Source organism: Cibotium barometz, chromosome 8 (assembly GCF_041138505.1).
Source record: "Cibotium barometz isolate CiBa-2024 chromosome 8, ASM4113850v1, whole genome shotgun sequence".
In the NCBI taxonomy this organism is placed as follows: domain Eukaryota; kingdom Viridiplantae; phylum Streptophyta; class Polypodiopsida; order Cyatheales; family Cibotiaceae; genus Cibotium; species Cibotium barometz.
This window is the reverse complement of record NC_141053.1, coordinates 10,433,617-10,450,073: the sequence shown is the minus strand read 5'-3', so window position 1 is coordinate 10,450,073 and position 16,457 is coordinate 10,433,617. Positions and strand designations below refer to the sequence as shown.

At 44.1% G+C, this 16,457-nt stretch overlaps 1 protein-coding gene across 1 annotated transcript in view; it reads right to left on the bottom strand.

Moving 5' to 3' along the window:
• The window catches only part of LOC147635886 (plant viral-response family protein), a 74,619-nt gene extending 60,286 nt beyond the window's left edge, over positions 1 to 14,333 (bottom strand). Inside the window, exon 1 of the mRNA XM_086801287.1 lies at positions 13,883 to 14,333. Within this exon, the coding sequence (XP_086657413.1) occupies positions 13,883 to 14,220 (338 nt within the window). The 5' untranslated portion in view covers positions 14,221 to 14,333. The remainder of the gene's footprint in view (positions 1 to 13,882) is intronic.
• Positions 14,334 to 16,457: the final 2,124 nt, after the last annotated feature.

The following is a 16,457-nucleotide window of genomic DNA, read 5'->3' as shown; positions in this document are numbered from 1 at the left end:
AGCTTTGTCCACCTTGGAGCATCGGTGTGCGAACACAGGGCTGATCATAATTTAAAAGTGAGTTTTGAACACCCAAAACTAATATAAGTGTGTACACACTACACTCACTTATAAATTAATGCTAGATCCTAAGGCTCAGTTATGACCAATACTTACCACATGTCACATGCCACATAACCATGTCAGCAGACAGTTTCACACGCACAATTCACGGGCATCCCCTTACCCGGAACTACACATTGGTCATGCAAGCATGAAAACAACATGCAAATTCAATTTGCAAACAAGCGCATAAAGATGGTATGGACAATCCCCATTATGAGACTATACCAAAATAGACGTGTTCCAGTCAAGTATACGAGGTACCAGACCCAATGGAACACCAATCTTCCAAGCATTTCCAGGGATGTACACACACTCACAAGTCCCAGCAAAAAGCCAAATCCACAGTATCAAGCATCAATCCCTTGCGTAACGGCCATGGACGCACACCCAATGTACATAATGAGAAAGTAAGGGTGTAGTAGTTGGGTGGCCAAATGGTGACAGTGCGACCAAATAATGATGTACAATTTGTATCTGATTTGGAGAGTACAAACAAAGCTGCAAAAGAATTATTAGAGCAAGATATCCACGTGACATGGAGTCTGTGCATGACACATTGTTTAAACAACTTGTTAAAAGATATTGGGAAGTTGTCTTGGGTCAAAAGTTTGATTGATATAGGCAAGGAGAGTATCACATTCATCAACTTCTCCTTAGCATTGTGTCAAAAGTTTGCAAAGAAAGAGCTTCTCAAATACTATGAGACTCATGCCATGGCTAATCCTTATCATGAACAGTAGAATTGTCACAAACCCCTATATTCTAGGGACATGCGGATACGTGTCAGGCCTAGAAACATGCGGATGCATGTATGTATTATACCTGGGCATGTGTATGGATCATATGAGTGGATGCATATGAGTCCAAGGACATGGCAGGACATTTGTGGACTTTCGGGCGGTGCCCGTGTGGATTCCGGCCATGCACACATGGTGTGTTACGATGGCAGGCGGAATATTTTCAAATAGGTGGTTCTCCAAGTTTACATGTGCACAATGCATAAATGATGCATGCCATAACTTTATTTTACTTTGTGTGACATTGTCTTGCTGCCTGGACAATGCTTGTTATTTTGGCTTGTGAAGTCGGAGGGACCGGGGACGCCCGGGCACCTTGTGGACACGTGTGTGCACTCCTGTTTGGGCCTAAAACTGTGGACTTATGGGTTTTGCAGGTGGTAAGTGCGTCCACACTCAATTTACAGCTTATTTCATTTACTACTAAAGTTTATTGGTTTGCAGGTCCACACTCATTAATAAGTGGCCGGACAACTTATAATGCGTTCGCATTTGGTTGGACCAAAATTAATGAAGTCCGGACAGCTTATGGCCATTTCCCATTTGGTTGGACCTAAACTTATACAAACAGGACAAATGGAGCACTATGGGCTGGACACCTACCTGGACACCTTATGGGGACACTTGTCAGCCAGTTTGTGTACCCACCAAGCCCCTTAGGTGGCACTGGAGAAAGGCGCCTCCCTCAAGAGGCCTTTTGGGCTGTTTTATTCATTCATTCAACACATTGGAGAGCTGGTTGGAGCTTTGGGAGTTGCTACAGGGCTGGTTGCTTGCTTCCCGGACTCACACAAGCTTGGATATCGATCCCCACACTCTTCTAAAGGGCTGGTTGGTAAATTTCAGACCTGCAATTTCTGGTTATTGCGAGTTTTGGGCTGGTTACAGGTGTCCAAAGTCAACTTGGACAATACAGGACAGCTCTAGGGACCTCCACAGGGCTGTAGGACCCCTTACAGGTGGATTTCTCACGATAGAAAGTTGCTGTTTTGGACTGGTTATTGCACAAAACAGGCCGGACAGCAATGGAATATGTGAGCATGGATGTGTCTCAAGGATTCCTGGTATAACCGGTGCTTAGGGCAAGCATTGGGGACACTTGCTCGCGGAGAACATAGGTTTCTGGATCAGTTTCTCGCGTGGAAACAGGGCCTAAAGATCCATTTACATCCTGTGCAGGGCGGAGTACCTGTGAGGATTGTGATACTCTTGTGCAGGGCGGATGTACCTGTGAAGAGGCTTGTGCAGGGCGGATGTACCTGTGTGTAGGGCGGATGTACCTCCAGATTCTCTTGTTTGAAATGTATTATTCATGATGTATTTGGAAGAATCAGGTGCAGGCTGGTGGTGAATCCCGAGGCACCGGTAATCTTGTACTTTGCAGACTCTTTTGGTAATATAACCTAAAGGGGAGGGGTCAGCCTATCATCGGCCCCTTTATGTGGTGTACTGTCATTTTCAGCTTTGTGGTTGTAATGCTCAAGTGTTAAGTGCTCAGAATCTTGTTCACATTTATACAATTCCAATACACGCGTCCGCCTCCCGTTACATTGGTATCAGAGCTCAGTTTTTCCCCTCATTGGAAAACCGTCTGAGGCTTGGAATCATAAGTGGTGACCTGATTTGAGTGTCATGGACAGCCACATTTCTGACAGTGTGAACACACAGGACCGTGAATTTCATGGTACAAGGGATGCAAGAGATGCTGCAGGCAATGATGTCTATGGAGATGCAGGTACTCATGACACTATGCATTCTGATTTGGAATCTTTGAGGCGTCAAGTGCAACGCTGAAACCGAAGAGCTTAGGTCATTGAAAAATGACCCGGATGTACAAAGGGTGTTGGCTGCGAAGGCAAAGGCTTGGGTCCATGAAGTCACTTTTGAAGCAATTGCAAAGGAAATGGATGTTGAGAAACCCCGAGAGCTTGCACTTGCATACCTAATGGTTAAGGGTGATGTATACACTAAAGCAGATGGTAGTTTGGCTTTCAAGAAGCCACCCCTCATGGCTGCCCGTGGTGATGCACATGATGCACAACAAGCAGAAAGAGCACGCAAGTGCCAAATGCTGAAAGGACAAGAGTCCCTGGTGCTAGGCTTGATGCAGGTCAAGAGAAGAGTAAGGATGAGGGATCCTCTACTCATTCCCGCTTTGCTCCAAGAAGACATCCGTTCTCGTGTTGAGCTTTCCACTCATTTGGAGAGTGTGGCTCAAGAGAGAACGAAGAGGGATCGTGAATCTTCATCGCGGCATCATCATCATGGAGATGAACAGGATGTACATAGGGATGCATATAAAAGGAAGAAGCCTCGAGAGTTCAAGTCCGGTGACAAGGATGTAAAATTTGAAAACTTTCAGGGACGGATGGACTCTACCAAAGCACTTGCTTTCATTAGACAGTTTGAGATAGCTTTTTGCAATGAAGACTTTTCGGAAAAGTCTATGCTCAGGCATGTGGGAATGCATCTCAAGGATACGGCAAGTGATTGGTGGCTTGCAAAAATACTTGATGGAAGTGCTGCCCCAACTTGGTCTTCTTTCAAAATTCAGTTTTATGATCAATTCTTACCACCAAACTTTGCAAAGGATGTACGCAAGGAGTGGGACTGGCTGTCCCAAGATGAGGGAGAGTCCATTGCTTCATACATAGCAAAGTTTTGGAAAGTCCTACTCAAGGTTACTCCCTTCATGAAGATTGGAGAGGACGAGAAGAAGAGAAAGTTTGAATCGGGGCTCCATCACATCATCCAACAAAGCTTGGGAGTGTACCCAAATAAGACCATACAAGAGCTTATACACTCAGCCATGATTGCGGAGAACTTGCACTTAAAAGCACCCACAAATAAGCCATTTGCAGGTCAAAGCAAACAAGAGATTATGGCACAGGTGAATAAACTTTTGGAAAAGGGTTTGATTCGACCTAGTTCCTCGCCATATTGCTCGTCGGTACTTCTTGTTCAAAAGAAGGATGGTACTTACAGGATGTGTGTTGATTACCGTGCCCTCAATAAGATAACCATCAAGAATCGGTTTCCCATTCCGCGCATTGATGACATCTTGGACAAGCTTGAAGGTTCGGCATGTTTCAACCGAATAGACCTCAAGAGTGGGTATCATCAAGTGAGAGTGGCACCTCAAGATGTACACAAGACTGCATTTAGGACAGCCTTTGGCCTTTATGAGTTTTTGGTGGTGCCTTTTGGCCTTACAAATACACCCGCTACCTTCAACAGGATGATGGACAGGGTGTTCAGAAAGCATAGAAAATTCACGGGTATATTCTTTGATGACATTATTGTATTCTCAAAGAATGAAGCCCAACATCGTGAGCATCTAGCTATTGTGTTTAAAGAGCTTAAGGAAAATCAGCTCTACATAAATGCAAAAAAGAGTGAATTCTTCCTCCCAGAGATTCACTATCTTGGTCACATTGTATCAAAGGATGGTGTGCGCATGGATCCCGCAAAGATACAAGCCATGCAAGAATGGCCAGAGCTGAAATCAGTCCATGAAGTGAGGAGCTTCCTTGGTTTATGTGCTTACTACAGGAGGTTCGTCAAGCATTTTGCTTTCATTGCCGCTCCGTTACATGAGTTAACGAAGAAGAAAGCAATCTTTAAATGGACACAAGAAGAGAGAGATGCCTTTCAAAAGTTGAAGAGTGCAATCATCTCGAGACCGGTACTCATTATTCCGGATTTGCACAAATCTTTTGTGGTGGAATGTGATGCATGTGGGGACTGCATAGGGGCTGTTTGAACCAAGAAGGACATACCATTGCCTATGAGAGCAGACGATTGCAACATGCAGAGCTTCACTTACAGGTTTATGAGGAGTTGTTGGCTGTAATTCATGCCCTTACTATTTGGAAACATTATCTTTTAGGAGCTGATTTTATGGTCAAAACTGATCATCAAAGTTTGAGATACTTTTTGACTGAAAGTAAGCTCTCAGAGAAGCATATGAGATGGGCAAATTTCCTCTCAATGTTTCATTTTCAGATTTTACACACTCCAAGGAAAAAGAATGTGGTGGCAGATGCCTTATCTAGACGACCACAGGTTCATGCTATTACAGTTGCATACCATGAGAACTTATCGGATATGCGTAATACTTATCATCTGGATGAGGATTTTGCACATGTATGGGCTGAATTACAAGAGGGTATTGCTGTCCCATCTTATGTAATAAGAGATGGATATCTCATGATGCAAAATCGTATGTGTGTGGTAAAGAACCTTCGCCATAAGGTTATGGATGAGTGCCATGCTCCTCCATATGCAGGTCATAGAGGCATTTTGGCCACAGCACAAGCTTTGGAGAGGTATTTCTTTTGGCCAGATATTCGCAAGGATATTGAAGCATATGTACGTGAATGTATGGTATGTCAAAAGGTCAAATTTGATCGACATAAAACACCTGGATTGCTTCAGCCTTTGCCTATACCAAATGAACCATGGGAAAGCATTGCTATGGATTTCATTATGGATTTGCCAAGGACGCCACAGGGAAATGATGCTATTAGGACCATCATTGACAGGTTTAGCAAGCAGCCACATTTCATTCCCGTGCGCAAGACAATAAAGCCAGATCATATGGCTAGGATGTTTTTGGCACAGATATTCAAACACCATGGCATGCCTAAATCTATTGTGGGGGATAGAGATCCTAGAACCACAAGCTTATTTTGGCGCGCATTGTTTGACAATATGGGTACAAAGCTGAACTTCTCATCAGCTTACCATCCACAAACAGACGGGCAAAGTCAAATAGCAAATTCAGCCGTCCTCGACTTGCTGAAATCTTATGTATCCGACCGCAAATTGGATTGGGAGAAGTATTTACCACTTGTGGAGTTTGCCTACAATAATACGGTACATACTTCTACGGGCAAGACGCCCTTTGAGATTATCTATGGCAAGGTGGTACTACCACCCATCCTTCGTACAAAGGATGAGATTTTTGCAACAGATGAGTATGTCAGAGACTTGGATACTGCATTTGCACAGGTACGGACAGCCATAGAGAGGTCTCAAACCAAGATTAAAAAGGCAGCTGATAAGCATAGAAGGGATGTACAATTCAAACAAGGTGATTGGGTCTTGCTGAAATTTGAAAAGGCACGCCTTCGGAAGAGGCCAGGGAAAGAGGGAAAGTACCCTAAGCTTTCCAACAGGTACTATGGACCTTTTCAGATCTTGGAGAAGATCAATGACGTTGCATTTTGGCTTGTACTCCCAGATCATTGGAACATGCATAATGCTTTTCATGTGAGCCTATTGAGGCCTTATGTGGAACCGACACCCTTTGAGCCGGTTTTGGAAGACCCACCCGAGGTGGATGAGCTGGAAGAGATTCTTCAACCTGAACAGATTGTTTTTCACAAGGAACGAAAGCTTGCGGGAGGCAAACTTGTTCGTAGGTACCTTGTGAAGTTCAAGAATTATTCAGCTTTGGATGCGAAATGGATGGATGAGGCCTACTTCGAGGATTACCCAGATCTTTTGAAGGCCTATCTGGAGGCTTTTCAGTTGCGGTCAACTGATTAGAAGCCGGGGGATGTCACAAACCCCTATATTCTAGGGACATGCGGATGCGTGTCAGGCCTAGAAACATGCGGATGCATGTATGTATTATACATGGGCATGTGTATGGATCATATGAGTGGATGCATATGAGTCCAAGGACATGGCAGGACATTTGTGGACTTTTGGGCGGTGCCCGTGGATTCCGGCCATGCACACATGGTGTGTTATGATGGCAGGCGGAATATTTTCAAATAGGTGGTTCTCCAAGTTTACATGTGCACAATGCATAAATGATGCATGCCATAACTTTATTTTACTTTGTGTGACATTGTCTTGCTGCCTGGACAATGCTTGTTATTTTGGCTTGTGAAGTCGGAGGGACCGGGGACGCCCGGGCACCTTGTGGACACGTGTGTGCACTCCTGTTTGGGCCTAAAACTGTGGACTTATGGGTTTTGCAGGTGGTAAGTGCGTCCACACTCAATTTACAGCTTATTTCATTTACTACTAAAGTTTATTGGTTTGCAAGTCCACACTCATTAATAAGTGGCCGGACAACTTATAATGCGTTCGCATTTGGTTGGACCAAAATTAATGAAGTCCGGACAGCTTATGGCCATTTCCCATTTGGTTGGACCTAAACTTATACAAACAGGACAAATGGAGCACTATGGGCTGGACACCTACCTGGACACCTTATGGGGACACTTGTCAGCCAGTTTGTGTACCCACCAAGCCCCTTAGGTGGCACTGGAGAAAGGCGCCTCCCTCAAGAGGCCTTTTGGGCTGTTTTATTCATTCATTCAACACATTGGAGAGCTGGTTGGAGCTTTGGGAGTTGCTACAGGGCTGGTTGCTTGCTTCCCGGACTCACACAAGCTTGGATATTGATCCCCACACTCTTCTAAAGGGCTGGTTGGTAAATTTCAGACCTGCAATTTCTGGTTATTGCGAGTTTTGGGCTGGTTACAGGTGTCCAAAGTCAACTTGGACAATACAGGACAGCTCTAGGGACCTCCACAGGGCTGTAGGACCCCTTACAGGTGGATTTCTCGCGATAGAAAGTTGCTGTTTTGGACTGGTTATTGCACAAAACAGGCCGGACAGCAATGGAATATGTGAGCATGGATGTGTCTCAAGGATTCCTAGTATAACCGGTGCTTAGGGCAAGCATTGGGGACACTTGCTCGCGGAGAACATAGGTTTCTGGATCAGTTTCTCGCGTGGAAATAGGGCCTAAAGATCCATTTACATCCTGTGCAGGGCGGAGTACCTGTGAGGATTGTGATACTCTTGTGCAGGGCGGATGTACCTGTGACGAGGCTTGTGCAGGGCGGATGTACCTATGTGTAGGGCGGATGTACCTACAGATTCTCTTGTTTGAAATGTATTCATTCATGATGTATTTGGAAGAATCAGGTGCAGGCTGGTGGTGAATCCCCAAGCACCCGTAATCTTGTACTTTGCAGACTCTTTTGGTAATATAACCTAAAGGGGGAGGGTCAGCCTATCATCGGCCTCTTTATGTGGTGTACTGTCATTTTCAGCTTTGTGGTTGTAATGCTCAAGTGTTAAGTGCTCAGAATCTTGTTCACATTTATACGATTCCAATACACGCGTCTGCCTCCCGTTACAAGAATCCCTGATTAGCAACATTTAGAGCATCATTATCAATAGAAGCATTACCATCAACAGTAGAATCAGCATCAGTATTACAACCATCATCATCAACATCAGCAACCGTAGGCTGCTTCTTGCTGCTCCAAGTCACAGCAGCACTCCCCAAAGAAAACATGAAGCCACTAGTAGATCTTCTATCTGAGATACTAGCATCATTGGTAGCATCATCACAAGCATCACTGGAGGGCAGGAGGACCCAGTCGTCAGCCAGCAGAAGGGTCTCAGGCAACAGGTGACCTAGCATCAAGTGAAGGTCAGCAAAGTGGTCAAAGCATTGTATGAAGCACAGCTTTTATCGGTATTATTGCATGAATATTGTCCAAGGGCTGGCCAACCAAAATCTCCAACATCTATATAAGCATAAAGTCATAATTCAGTCAAAGAATCAAGTTGTTCAGCATTACCATCAGTGTAGAAGGCAGGAGAAGTCATGTGAGGGGCCAATGGTCACCCCTTTGGACCTGACCAAGGGCCTGGCATTGAAGCAAATGGTGGGAAGCTCAGAGTGGGCAGCTTGGCCTACTTCAAAGGTAGCATTGAGGCAACTTTGTTTCACCACTATCATACACGATGATTTTTGAACTGAAGTGAAGCATCTGCTTTTTTTTGCTTGCCAATTGTAAATCTCATGCGCTTGGTGGATGGAGATGTACCATACATGGGAAAGTTTTACGAGGCAATGGATCATATGATTGAAAACATCCACGCCATTGAGACAGATCAAGCTAGGCTTCAGGAGCTGGAGGAACTTCTTGTTGGCAGATGGAACCAGTACTATTCTCCACTCCATAGTGCTGCATATGTGTTGGACCCTAAGTTTCAACACAAGGGAAGACAACAACAGACAGATGGCGAGGTAGTTCGGGGTTGGAACTCCACAATTCAAAGGTTGATCCCTTCTCCTGAGCAAAATCAAATTATGAAGGACCAACTTGCAAGCTATCGAGGCAAGAAGGGAATGTTTGGATGGTGACGGATAATCTTAGACTTCTAAAATTGTATAATACAATGAACATTGCAAATCATTTGCTAAAAAATAAAGCCTATCATTGTATATTTCTTGAACTTCACATTCCATGTTGGTGCTGTAACTTCGTGGGAGGACTATGGAGCTGATTATGCTCAGCTCCAAAACTCGGCCATTCGAATATAGAGCCAAGTTGAGCAGATTAGTATGGAGTTTTCCACCAACCTATCCTTATTGTCTATAAGAAGAATACACAATACCTATCGCTTGAGCAAATTTGTCATGTTGAATACTACCTTGCAAAGGTAATTTCACGACACCTCGGTAGTTTATTAGATTTTGGTATTACAAAATGGGTGTAGAACTTTGTATCAATGTATGCTACACCCCACACACACACACACACTCGAGCATACATTCATTCAAGGGTCTGCGTACTGAGTTTCTGTTAGAGCTCCGGAGATGCAGGGCAGACTCAACCATAATGAAGGCTAGCACTTAGGGAGAAGACTAATCAAACCATAGTCCAAAAACTCTTCATCCAAGCTGAAAACGGCTTATAAAGAAAATTTTCTTATTTCATTTTAGTCTCTCCCAAATAAAAAACAAAAAAAGAATAGAAAGAATTATTACAAAACTAAGGGTAGTTGACAGGGCATACGCACCACTAAAGATAGAAAGAATTATCACAATATCAACTGGCCGCAGCTTGGACGAAAATTTCACAAATGGAAATTTGCATGTCCGCCGCTAATACGGCAAAAAGATATACCTAGATGAATCCAGGAAAATGCCCAAACTCATCACATAGAAAAGTGCAGTTTATAACTTCATGGCGGCCCTGTAGCAAGCCTACCTAAGACCATCATGTCAAACAAGCAAGTTTACGAGTCACTTTTGGAATGCGTCGTTTGATAACTTTGGCACATAACTACAATTTTCTAGTGCTTAACACCGACTACACAAGGTCACTCATCAATTTACAACCACTTCCATGTCATGTGCAAGACATGTCCAGGGTTGATCCCAGGCCTAATCCTGAAGGGCAACAAGATAAAGAACTGGGATTAGAACCAAACTCAGGAGCATATGTTGCTAGTGTGGAGAGGGAATGACTGGTGGAGGACATGGAAGAGCTGTCGGCCAACGCATACACGGTTTAGGACTAGTCGACTGCAACAATACAATGTATGTTTGTCTAGGACCTCGCCGACCAGCAATCGGCCAATCCAGTAGTTATTCCAAGGCCTATATAAGGCAAAGATGCTCATCGTTTTCATTCATTCAATCCTTCTTGGATTAGATCACTAGACTAGGATTTAGATTAGGTATTTTAGTACCTTTTCAAGGCAGCCGAAGGCTGCAAGATTGTACATCCTTTTTGTACTATAGATTATACTCAATACTCAGCTATCTCTCTCTTCTCTCTATCTTCTGTATGTGTTTTGCATCAAGCATGTTCCAAGATAGTGTTTAGGGCTGAAAGAAAACTCCCAAAGCTTCCGCATGTGACATTGGTGTCAGAGCATCACGCTCAACAAGGCTAAACACTGATTCAGTCCCAGATGAAGGTGCGCAGGTCCAAGGTACAGGAAAGTGCATAGGTACGAGGCCCAAGGAAAGGTTTAAGGAACACAAGACATGGAGAAATTCCGAGGAGGTTGGTTGGTGGTGTTCCACAAGACCCAAGGGAATGGCAGTCCTATGAGTCGGGTGCCACTTGGGGCACACCAAGAAAGGCTTTCAGGCAACGGTTCCTAGGGAGGATGATCCTCCAAGGGGTGGAGTGAGAATGCCAGATTCAATACTCAAGAAAAGAAGACTAGAGTACTCAGGAAAAGAAGACCAGAGAAGGTGTTCAGGGATAGGGCAAGAATGGAAAGGGACAAGATGGAACAGATGCATAGATCTTCATCAGATTTGGAGACCCGGCCGCGTCTTCAATGAAAAGGTTCCCAAGAAGGGAAGGATGACAGGGGGACTCTGTGAATAGACAATGGGATGATGACAGTCATCCAAGAACAAAGATTGGAATCCCGTCGTCAAGTTTAGCGGGGGGGGGGGGGGGGATATCATGTGCAAGACATGTGCAGGGCTAATCCCAGGCCTTATCCTGAGGGGCAATAAGATAAAGAACTAGATTAGAACCAGACTCGAGCATATGTTGCTGTTGTGGGGAGGGAATGATTGGTGGAGGACATGGAAAGAGCTATCGGCCAGCCCTTACAGGGTTTAGGACCAGCAGGCTGCAGCAATTCAATGTGTGTTTTGTCCAGGACCTGGCCGATCAACAGGCGGCCTGGTTTGGGTACATTAATAATACATGTATTGGGTACATTAATATTCCATTTTTGGATATCCTGCAGCAAGCCTGCAATACAAAATTTGGTTGGTCTAAAACATCATTTACTCTCAATGGGATTGGGTACATTAGTACTACGTGTATTGGGTACATTAATATTCCATTTTTTAATATCCTGTAGAAGCCTACCTAAGACCATCATGTCAAACAAGTAAGTTTACGAGTCACTTTTTTTGTTTGCAAGAAAAACAGGGCTAATTATATTCCATCAAAATTACAACAAAAACAACATAGTGCTGTCACCAGTTACAACTCAGCTCAGGCTGCATCAGGACTCATCGAATACTCGGCCTAGGGTTCAAACTAACAACAGAGATACAAAAGCTGATCACGACAGTAGAGCAGGAAGAGGGGCCAAAAACCAAGTGGACCACCGTGGGTTGCCGTCGCGGAGGCTAAAGAAGATGCTCTGACAATCCCAAGTGTGCAAGAACTGCCCTCACTGCTCCTCACGTGACCTAGAGGATCCATCCATCTCGTCCCACGCTCCATGAAGCGAGTGAATGAGCTCTCCCCAAAACTCTGCTAAAATTTGGGAGGAGGTGGACGCCATGCCCCCAAATACCAGCGAGCAGCGCTCCTTACAGACCTGCCACCCCAACATGCATTCCCTATGATCATCCAGACCTCTGGCCGGGTAGTCGGATAGCCCTGTCCATGTGAGAGGGGCATGTATTCCAGTCCCTCCCGCACACAGACGCCGCTTTGTATATGAAAAATGACGTCACTGACATCTGCCTCATATAGAAGATGGCACCCTTTGTCCGTGGCAAGCCAGCAAAAGGCACCCCAAGTGATATATCCCTAGGAAGGCGCCACCCTCCTCAGTAACCTGCAACCACGTCTCCAAATCTCATACGATGTCGGGCACTCCCATAAGCAATGCTTTGGAGTCTCAATCACTCCCACGGGGCACCGGCAACAAATCCCAGGATGGCCCATCTGCCTAGCCCAGCTGCCAACAGGAAGGCCACCATGAGTCAAGAGCCACATGAAGAAAATGATCCGCTACGGACGCCGAGTGTCCCACAACGACACCCAAAACCTGCGCATGAAATCCCTCGAAAGACCTGCATCCTCCCAGTGGCAGGCCCGGGAGGGGGACCACTCTCGCCTCTGAATGAGAGCCCGCCTACCAATCCTCGCATTGTACTGAAAGAACTCCATTGGGGTATGATCTGCTCTCAATGGGGGCCACGCCCACTCTCCAGGGTCCCAATCTAGCACGGCCAGTGCCCTACCCTCCCACAGTTTACAAGTCACTTTTGGAATGCATTGTCTGATAGCTTCAGCATAGAACTACAATTTTCTAGTGCTTTACACCCACTGCACGTGGTCACGCATAGATTTACAGCCAGTTCCATGTGCTGAATTGTTATGTAATGATAACCCACAGTGGGAAGAATATTTGCCATTGCTAAATGCCACTTTAAACAATACATACTCATTAGCCAGCCAAGGGGAGGACTCTGTATGAGGCAGCATTTGGCCACCACTTTTCATCATTAGCGGGCAGATGTAGCAAATAGGGTGACTGAAATTCAAGCGCAGTTTTCGGAGTCCATTAAAAACAAAGGATTGGTGAGGCACATGCCAATTACAGGCACAAAGCACATAAACACAGAATGGACGTGATGTATAAAGCTAGTAATTGGATGTACTTGAGGATCACAAAGCAAATTGGAAAAAATTGTTGAAAGCCTTTGTTCAACAATTTTGGCCCATTCCCCATAACCAACAATGTGACCATGGAGCTATAGTAATCAAAGAGCTGGACAAAGTACAATCCTTTTCATACATCTCCTATGACTGCAAGGCAACAAATTCATCACGACAGAATTTATTTGCCTCAACCATAAATTAAGGTCGTATGAGGGGGACAAAGAGGGCACCATGGTTGAAATCTCACTGAAAATGTCAAACAACCTCAGCACATCTGGAAAGCCTGCTATTTAAAAATGATCACCATCATCCTGCAAAGAATAGTGCCAAATTTCATTCATTGTGCTCCGAGTTAGCTTGCAACACATTTAGGAGGACCCTGTTGTATTTCCTCTCTAATACCATCTTCGATGGAGCTGTTTCACGCACTTATGGTGTAATTTTATTTATTTCTATAGAAGGGATTTTGAGGAGGGAGATGTCATATGGGCACGTCTGGTGGATGTCTCGTGGATGGATGGACTTGAGCTGCAAGATCGGAAAGAGTTTTGAGTGTCCGTGGCCTTCTATATTACCCTTCTAAACCAAGGTCTTCCTACTGCCAATCTGTCCCTAGTGATGACGAAAGGAAAACTCAAAACAAAAAATGGCAACAGACTTAATCAAAAACACAAACCATCCCCTCTATCCCCTCCTCCTTGATGCAAAAAGGAAAATAAATGAACAGTGAATTAACAACAAATGCAAGCAATTGTAGCCAAGAGAAAAGAAGAGTACCTTGTTGTTTCACTCACAAGCGCTGTAAGACCGTAGATGAAGAACATGAGGAGCATGGCAGCGTGCTCGAAGTCGTTCATATGGGCGGAATTGAGGGCGCCGTCCACCACGAAGCGCATGTGGGTGGAGTAGAAGAACTCGAGGCACATGTCAATGAAGGATCCAGCGGTGATGATGTAGAGTTCAAGGTACTTGAGGCGGCCGGGCACGGGGTGCCAGATACGGCCTCGGAAGGACCGCGGGTCGCCCACGAACTTGAGGATGCTGTTGGCGGTGTGCCACAGGCCGATGAGCAAGAAGAGGGTCCCCGGGAGAAGGTGGCCTGGGAAAGACCCCATAGCTCTCTCTCTCTGTCTCTCTCTCTCTCTCTCTCCCGCGCAAAACGGCCCTCGCTAGACAAGAAGAAATGCACCATGCAATTCAAAGGTCAAAGTATAGGCTTTGAAAAAAGCCAAGAAGGTGGAAGGAAATTCAAATGAGTTTTTAAAGACCGCAAAAGTATGTAACACTAGTATAATTTTTAAAATACCTCCATGTTTTTAAGCCTATTCCTTTTGATCCTTAATTTGGCAATAGAAAAGGTTTTGTGGGAGAAAAGAAGGTTTTGTGTTGTAGGACCAATCATTATCTGGATTAGTCACACATTGGAAAGTAGCAAAGAAGATGCTAGATCTCCAAAACTATTCTTTTTTATGCTTAGTAGTACAAGTGTGCCAAACCCTTTTTGCACATACTAATCCTCAATATTAGTGTTAAAGCCTAGTTTGGCAATAAAAGTGGTTTTGAGAGAAGGTAGTTTTCAGCAAAAGTAGTAGTTTTGCAATGATTAGTCACACATTGGAAAGTAGCAAAGAAGATGCTGGATCTCCAAAACGATTCTTTTTTATGATTAGTATAAGTGTGCAAACCTTTTTTGCCCATACTAATCGTCAATATTATTGTTAAAGCCTAGTTTGGCAATAAAAGTGGTTTTGAGAGAAGGTAGTTTTGAGCAAAAGTAGTAGTTTTGCAAGGGACCAATCACAAAGTAGCATAGAAGAGGCTAAGGGAGTTACACCCCCACCCCACCTCTTGTCCCCCGAACCTCTTCCCTCCCTCTTCTATTATTTAAGGAAGAAGCCAAGAAGCCAATAATTGCAAACGAGGAAGTAATTTTATTTCAACAAGTCCTTGCATCTTAACGACCCCTTCACATACCAACTTGAGCCATGTGCAAGACATCATCTCCTCATCCTAGACTCTAGATTAACAAACATCTTTTTCACAATGCCTCTTCTAGCTATCCTCATCATGGGCATTCAAGTGGAGCTAACCACAAGTAAACAGATATGTCCAACAAGCATAGATTTACACATTATATTTGACCCTTACTTCGCCATACCTATTTGCATTGACAAAGAAGGCTACAACACTTTACATCTTTTTCACAATGCCTCTTCTAGCTATCCTCATCATGGGCATTCAAGTGGAGCTAACCACCAGTAAACAGATATGTCCAACAAGCATAGATTTACACATTATATTTGACCCTTACTTCGCCATACCTATTTGCATTGACAAAGAAGGCTACAACACTTTACACTTGCATGAGGGCACAACAAGCAATGTATCTAACACATGGACAAAGGGATTTACCACATAATCCCTCCTACCCAACCAATCCTTTTGAGTACTACAATGCCTCTCTCTCCTTCTTTTGAGTACTCACTTTCGTTTTATAAGCAATGTATCTAACACATGGACCCAACCAATCCTTCTCAAATGAGTACTCACTTTTGTTTACAATGCTTGCCTCTCTCTCTCTCTCTCTCTCTCTCTCTCTCTCTCTCTCTCTCTCTCACACACACACACACACACACACAATTGGTATTACAGGGTGATTTCATGTTATATACTAAGCTAGTGTTATTGGTGCATATGTTTATGCCTATCATGTGTTGTTATGTTGGGATTAATTGTGAGGATTCCAATTGATTGTATGTAACTAACATGGTGTTACAAAAATCATGAATAAGGGCTCTACCCTCATAATAGATTGTCCACTTGCCTTCTTTGCAAGCTGCGAACCCTGGCTAATTTTTAATTCTTCTACATTACATTGCTCTACAATCCATATTTTTGTGCTTTAAGTTTGTTTGATTGTATTTTAGAACTTTAATCCTATCAGATTTGGTGTGGTGCATGATTACCTTGTCATGGAACGTAGGCCAGTAAAATCCCATTCAAGAATTAGCATGGCTTCACAAAATTGATAACATAAGTATCCCTTCTCATCTCCATCTTTATAACATCCTTCAGGTAAACTGTGTACATAAACTTGAAGGCCCCTTGATTACCTCAATTTATTTTCCTCGACAAGTTAAACTCCTGCAAATCATCAATGTGAACACTAGCATGGCCCCAAATGTGCATACACTAATAACACTAGCTCATTAGTATTTGATAACAGAATCACCCATGATGATACCAACTACTAGCATGGTGCAATGGTATTTTAGGCATCCCCAATCTACTATAGAAGGATCTAGCTAATAACATCATACTAGGGCCACTCGTTTACTAGCCAAGGGTAGGG